Genomic DNA, 6,552 nt, shown 5'->3' on the forward strand with positions numbered 1-6,552 from the left:
GAAAGAAGTGATGAATGGCGAGTTTGAATGTGGAAATCGCCACTAAAATTGCATTTTCTGTCATATGCAAGCGATAGATAACGCTGCCGAGAGGAAATACTCCAGTTCTGAGCAAGAAAACTTTTTTTTTCTTTTTTTTATGTAGTGATTAATTATGTAAAACATCTGGAAAGTGGTGATAACTTTGTTTTTTTTTTTTATTACAGAATTCCTGCTACTGCCGATCCCGTCCCAGACACGCGGCACCTCCAGAACAAAACTCAGACAGAACAGATTCTTTTTTAATGCTCAGATTTAACAAAAAAACAAATTAAAAAACAAAGTTGAACTATAAATTAAAAAAAAATGGCCATAGCTGCCGCACTTCTTTTCTTTTTTCTTTTATCTTGAGACTAGAAAATACACTTACAATTTGAAGCAGCAACAAAATGTGCATTTACCTGATTATACAATGGAACACTATTTTTTGTTGTAACATGAATGTTTTTTCATCACATTATAAAACTCTAGATATTTATACCTTATACCTTTTTTTTTATTATTATTATTTTTATACCAAAAGGCAACTGTATCAATGGCAATGCAACATTTTTAAGCAAAATATACACCTCATGTTCACCTGGAACGAAAAAAGAAAAAGGAATTTCTGGGAAATATTTGATTTTAAGTTTAATTTTTTTTTTTTTTGTGTGTGTCCTTTTATTTTTGTCTGAACCAATGAAATCACTTCTGTCTTTTTGTCTTTTTTCTTTTTTTTTTTTATTTGGCGATGCAAACTTCATCCTGAATGTGTTGATTGCTGTTTCCATTTTAACTGTACATACACTTTCACCAGTTATTCATTTAAAAACCGAACACCTGAATGACAAATGAGTGGCTTTTTGATGCATTTCAGATACAAAGGAAACTGGTGTTTACAGTCGATGAGTTATTATACAGCGGCCTGCGGCTGCGCTCGATGTCTCCCACACACACAGGCCGTTCACACGAGATGCAGAAAAACAAAAAAAGAAAAGAGATATTTTCCATCTCACACAGTTCAGTACGAGTCGAGCGCATCCTCACGTGCGTCGACGTCTCATCGTTATCATCGATAAACCCACGTGGCTTTTCAGTCGTTGAGAGAATGATCCGGTGAGTTTACAGCAAAAAACAGCTACATGAGATCTACAGTTTGATTGGAGGAGGGGCGGAGATCATCGACAGAAAGAGGTGCCGTGTTCAAACTGGTGGCGAGGCAGTTCTCACTGATGGTAGCTAAATGTCTCTTTTTATTAATCACATTACTTTTTCAAGTCTATTATCATGTTACTTCACCATAAAAGTATCGTTACAATACGTCGCCAGTATTCATTTAAATGAGCAGAAAAGTACAGGATGGCTGCTTTCATGTTTTCAGGACAAACGGTTTTCAGGACGGTCGAAACACGAGTGATCGTCCTTCCGTTCGCCGGGGACGAGACTGTTTCTTCTTCTGCGGGGAAATCAAAGTCTTAAAGATTCAGTCCCTTGGGTGACCATGAATTAGCCGTCGAGTCCCGTCTCAACAGGTAGCCACATGCTCGAAATCATAACAATAAAAAAACAAACAGAAAACAAAAAGAAAAAAGAAACAAACAGAATGATTCCCACATTAATGTACAAACATAAACAACGGTAAAAAGCCAACCACATAGCTAGCCCCTGGCAACACGCGCCGGCCCGGTCCATAAAGTGCACTCTCCATCCTGCTGTGCGGCTTGGACGTCAGAAAGAACAAGAGCAAAAAAAGAGGATGTGTGTGTGTGTGTGTGTGTGTGTGTGTGTGTGTGTGTGTGTGTGTGTGTGTTGGGGGGGTTGGAGGCTCCACTGCATGTGTGTGTTCAGTCTTATTCCTGGAGCGACTGTGAAATAGAGGACATGACAGTCTCAGGTGTACAGAGGAGGAGGAGGAGGAGGTGCGGGAGGAGGGGGGCTGTGTGTGTGTGTGTGTGTGTGTGTGTGTGTGTGTGTGTGTGTGGTTGGGGGCTGACGTTAATAAACGTAGCCCTCGCTGTAGGGGTGCGGCTGGCAGTAGGGCCCCTCCTGTACGTAGGCCATGTTTTCGTCAAAGTGCGACAGCGGCACCGTGTCCTCCTCGTTGATCTGCCGCTCCATGTCCGTCTTCAGCACCGGCCGCTGATTGTCGGGAAACGCCATGGAGAACAAGGCCTCGGGGTCGCACACGAACTTGTAGACGTATCTCTCGCCGGCCACCTGGATGATGCAGACGGAGGAAGAGGTGGAGACAGGTGAGATCACAGGAAGGCAGCGGGAAAAACCTTTTTGGTTTCTAACACTTGAGAACGAACAGCAACAGCAACATGCAGATCATCGAATTTAAACTATATGAAACATCATCATCATCCTTTTATTTTGAAAACCTATGACATTACAGCCGTCTTTACAGAAGAAAATATTTCATCTTAACCCATCAATTCATTTTTAAAAACCTCATTCTTCAAACACGTTTACTCAAATCTTTTCCTTCACTTGATATTTCAAAGACTCTATCTACAAAATCCACCTTAAATCCATCAAATTTAAACATATTCTGCCTCAGATGAAGTTTACATAAACACTTCTTAGAGGCTGACATAATGATGATATGATTTGACATGCAGGTTAACGCAGGGTCAGTGGTGCAGTGACATGTATCGGACACCGAGCATTATAAAAGCATTAATCACACAACACACAGAATTAAAGATGAGATGGGTTGAGATATAAATAAAATATGACACTATATGCATGTATGAAAATGAGGATTTATGTATAAGGGTAAAAGACATGAGTGTATACAACAGTATTGCACATTGGTTGAAGCCGTGCAGGAAACAGTAAAACGCTGTGGTTCTTTAGCTCCGCCCACTCAGGTTTAAGTCGGTGCATCAGTGAGACAAGCTGTGCCTCACGATCTACACCTTCACACTGATGCTCACGCTGGGAAAGTGACTTTAATTTCTCGAGTATGCAGCTGATTTACACTATAGAGTTCTACTTTATTGCTTCTATTATTAAGTTTTCATCAGTTTTATTTCTCATGTGCATTAGCCCTCAAACTGATTTACTGTTTACATTCGCACTGGTTTTATTATCAGCTTGTCAGTCATCTGTAGAGCACCTTCGCCTGCACTGACGTGTATGAAAGGTGCTCTACAAATAAAGTTTGATTGAAAGAAGTGAAGGAGCTGCTCACAGCTGGAAGGAATTAAAGAGGAATGTGGATGGCGGTGACACATGGAGGTAAAACTTCAGGAGATTTGGATTGAGGTCCAACAGACGTGCTGTGTTACTTCCTGTTGGAGTTCAGTTGATTTTTTGTTTATCAACCGCAACCAAGGTCCAAGAAATCTCTCCATTTTTTCTGTTCACATTAAGATCGTTTGTTCTCCAGCAGGTAAAACATTTCTGAGATGCTCCACCTCCTTATATTAGCTACCTCGGGGAGGCGGCTTAGCTCAGGCCCCGCCTACAACACAGGTGCTGTCAATCAGGCTTTAAGTGGTGGGATTATCAGCAAAGATCCATCCAACAAAGCTGAACAAAGCTTTGAATCTCCTTCAGTGTTGCAGCTGTTTATTTATTTGATATGATTTATTTTTCACCGTCCTTTTACCTTTTGCATGATTCCCTTCTCGTAGTAGTAGCGCAACGACCGGCTGAGCTTGTCGTAATTCATCGCCGGTCGATTCTTCTGTATCCCCCACCGACGCGCCACCTTCGCAACACACAGAGGAACGACACAAAGACAAGTCAGTAAACATGAACACACAGAGCCGGCTGCCAGAACGCAGACACGTCCACACACAGATGTGAACGCTCGACCCCGCTTCTCCTGGACGAGAGCGCCGCGGCAGCTGAAATGTTAAACAAACTTATTAATCCATATTTTCCTAATAACCGTAATTAGAGTGCGTCCAGCTTGAGCAGACCTGAGCAGGGATGTGTTCATTAGGAGCTTGTCACACACCCAGCGGAGGAGGCAGCAGATGTTACAGCACCTGTCTACCAGACCACCCACCACCCGGCCCTCGCAGTCCAAACCCACAGCCCCACGGCGCTCGCTCCTGCTTCTCCTCTCCGCTTTTCCCTCCACTTCCCATTTTCACTCTCTTTCCTCACAAAAAAACAAAACAAAAAAACATCCGCCGTCTTTTTGTCCTCGTGGCCGCTGAAGGGCTTCACCTGGTGAAAAGGCAGAAGCTGCTAGCGATCATTTGTCTGCGGCGTCCCAAAGCCCGTGCGTTCGGTCACCTGATGGCATGAATGGGCCCCCCTGTTAGCTGCAGCTGGCCCGTGCCTCCAGACACCGTTGGGCTGCGTGGACCGCTGCCAGGTACCCCCTCTATCTCCTCCTTTCTACAGCCCCCCCCCCCCCGCCTGCGCCCCGCATCCTCCTCCACCATCCAACAGTGACTGGGCCCCAGTGTGTGTGTGTGTGTGTGTGTGTGTGTGTGTGTGTGTGTGTGTGTGTGTGATGTGGGCGCACACAGACCCAGCCTCTGTTTCCATTTCAAAAGGCCCAACCGTCGACATGGGTTATATTTTTAGGAATATGTCCTGTGAAATATTTAGCGGGGGGGGGGGGGGGGGCTGTGCCACGAGTCTCAGTCGGTTGGTTGTGGCTCAGCACAAGACAAATAAAGATAAAAACGATTAGGACAAATCCAGGCCTGGCACGACCACATGAAGAGCAGAGGACATTATTCATTCCTCTTCAAACGCTGACCTTTGACACCGTCTGATTTTATCTGGATGTAACATGTTTTTCTCTCTGGCTCAGTGTGTAATGTCATTTAGCGTGAAGTACCCATGTCCACCAGGCACATAGAGCTGCAGCTACACATTATTTCATCTGTTCATTGTTCTACATTTAATGGATCCATCTTTTAGTCTATAAAATGTCAGAATATAGTGAGAAATGCTCGATATGTTCAAAATGCTTCTTTTATCAAACCAACAGCTCAAAATCTGAAGATATTCAATTTACGACGACATGAAACTAGCAAATCCTCACATTTCAGCTGCTGGAATCTGCAAATCTTTAGCAATTTCTTTGAATAAATAATCATTTATCAACCATTTTCTCTCAGTCAACATGTCTGTTAATTAACAAATCACTTAGACAATACAGTTAATGGTTTATGTGTCATGTACGTGAGCAGTACACATGCATGTAAGGCTCCAGGTTGATAAATACATGTTAATATGTGTAATAATGTTCCCTCTCACCTCCTCCGGCTCGATGAGTTTGAACTCCATGCCGCGGCCGGTCCAGGCGATGAAGTGGGAGTTTGCCGGGTCGTCCAGCAGAGCGACCAGGAACTGCCAGAGCTGCAGCGAGCCTCTGCGCTGGTACGACGGGCCCTCGCGGTAAAGACCTGACTCCTGCTTGATGTCGCCTGCAGGACACATGACAGCGTTTTAATACGAGTAACAGTAATACAAGTATAAAAGTATTCAGCGCACTCAGGGGGGACGGGACTCACCTTCGACCTTCTCGGGCACCACGCAGGTGTCGTCGTAGAAATGCCTCGCCACTTTGTCGAACATACAACCTGCAAAAACAAGCAAAGGGAGCGTTTGATACACGACTCAGCAGAGACCCACAATGCACCATCACAACATCCACTCGTGTCACGGTTTTGTACCTTCAGTCCTGTTAGTGTGAGCCAGATAGCCGTCTTGCCGTAAGTAGACAGAATGGCAGCTAGGCACTTCTGCTGAAAGCCAGGCAAGAATGGGAGAGTGGGTGTTAAAGGGCCCGAAGGCGGCATTAAGAACACTATCTCAGTTATCTGAGAGCAGTCAAAGCCTGTTCACTCAATGCACCACTGGCTCTGATTAAAGAAGACGCCCTCCGGCGCCCGTATCGCAATGGCTCCCAGCCACCGGCGAACTCACTATATCACAGCGTTAATACATCCTCCGAGCGTCTCCACTCAGAGGAGGATTTACAACCGAATAAAACACAGCGCTTGTGTGAAAACACAAGCTGACATGATGTAAGTTTTTTTTCTTTCATTATGCGAGGGCTGAGGAAAACGCTTCTACACACGGCTTCAGATCAAAACTAAAGCCACCTGCAGGTGTTGGTTTCTTTGACTTTCACAGTGAATATTGTGCAAGTGCAGCAGGTTAGCTAAACACAGCTCCGAGGTTTTCATTTAAAGGCCCTGAAAAATGAGTTTTATCAATCGGCTTCTCGCTGTGAGGGACTGGAACATGAACACGCAAAACGTCAAAGTTTAAACAGTTTTGTTTATAATTATTTTTATCAGATGTTTCCGTTTTTTTTTTTTCTTCTTTTTTTCTCCCTCTCCCCTGGTTTGAAATGGGCGGGGCTCAGCTGCGAAATAAGCGAGTCACGTGACTTCGTTCACCAATTAACAACATTTAATTACAAATATGATGACGGGGGTCGGTTCATTTGTCCCTGTTGCCAGGCAACGGCCAATAAAATCTGATTAGAACACACCCACAGAGATTATCTGAGCGTTTTTCAATGTTTGACGATATCAGAAACATTTT

General features: G+C 44.1%; 1 protein-coding gene across 5 annotated transcripts in view; it reads right to left on the bottom strand.

The window, feature by feature from the left end:
* Positions 1-260: 260 nt before the first annotated feature.
* Positions 261-6,552, bottom strand: part of etv1 (ETS variant transcription factor 1) — a 23,243-nt gene continuing 16,951 nt past the window's right edge. For 3 of the 5 annotated variants that reach the window (XM_056381339.1, XM_056381342.1, XM_056381344.1), the window contains 5 exons: positions 5,673-5,744; positions 5,511-5,579; positions 5,254-5,423; positions 3,638-3,739; positions 261-2,235 (listed from right to left, as the gene is read on the bottom strand). In XM_056381339.1, the coding sequence (XP_056237314.1) occupies positions 2,014-2,235; positions 3,638-3,739; positions 5,254-5,423; positions 5,511-5,579; positions 5,673-5,744 (635 nt within the window). In that variant the 3' untranslated portion in view covers positions 261-2,013. The remainder of the gene's footprint in view (positions 2,236-3,637; positions 3,740-5,253; positions 5,424-5,510; positions 5,580-5,672; positions 5,745-6,552) is intronic. The other 2 variants (XM_056381341.1, XM_056381343.1) reach the window with 1 other exon arrangement.

Source organism: Seriola aureovittata, chromosome 7, assembly GCF_021018895.1.
Source record: "Seriola aureovittata isolate HTS-2021-v1 ecotype China chromosome 7, ASM2101889v1, whole genome shotgun sequence".
Classification (NCBI taxonomy): Eukaryota; Metazoa; Chordata; class Actinopteri; order Carangiformes; family Carangidae; genus Seriola; species Seriola aureovittata.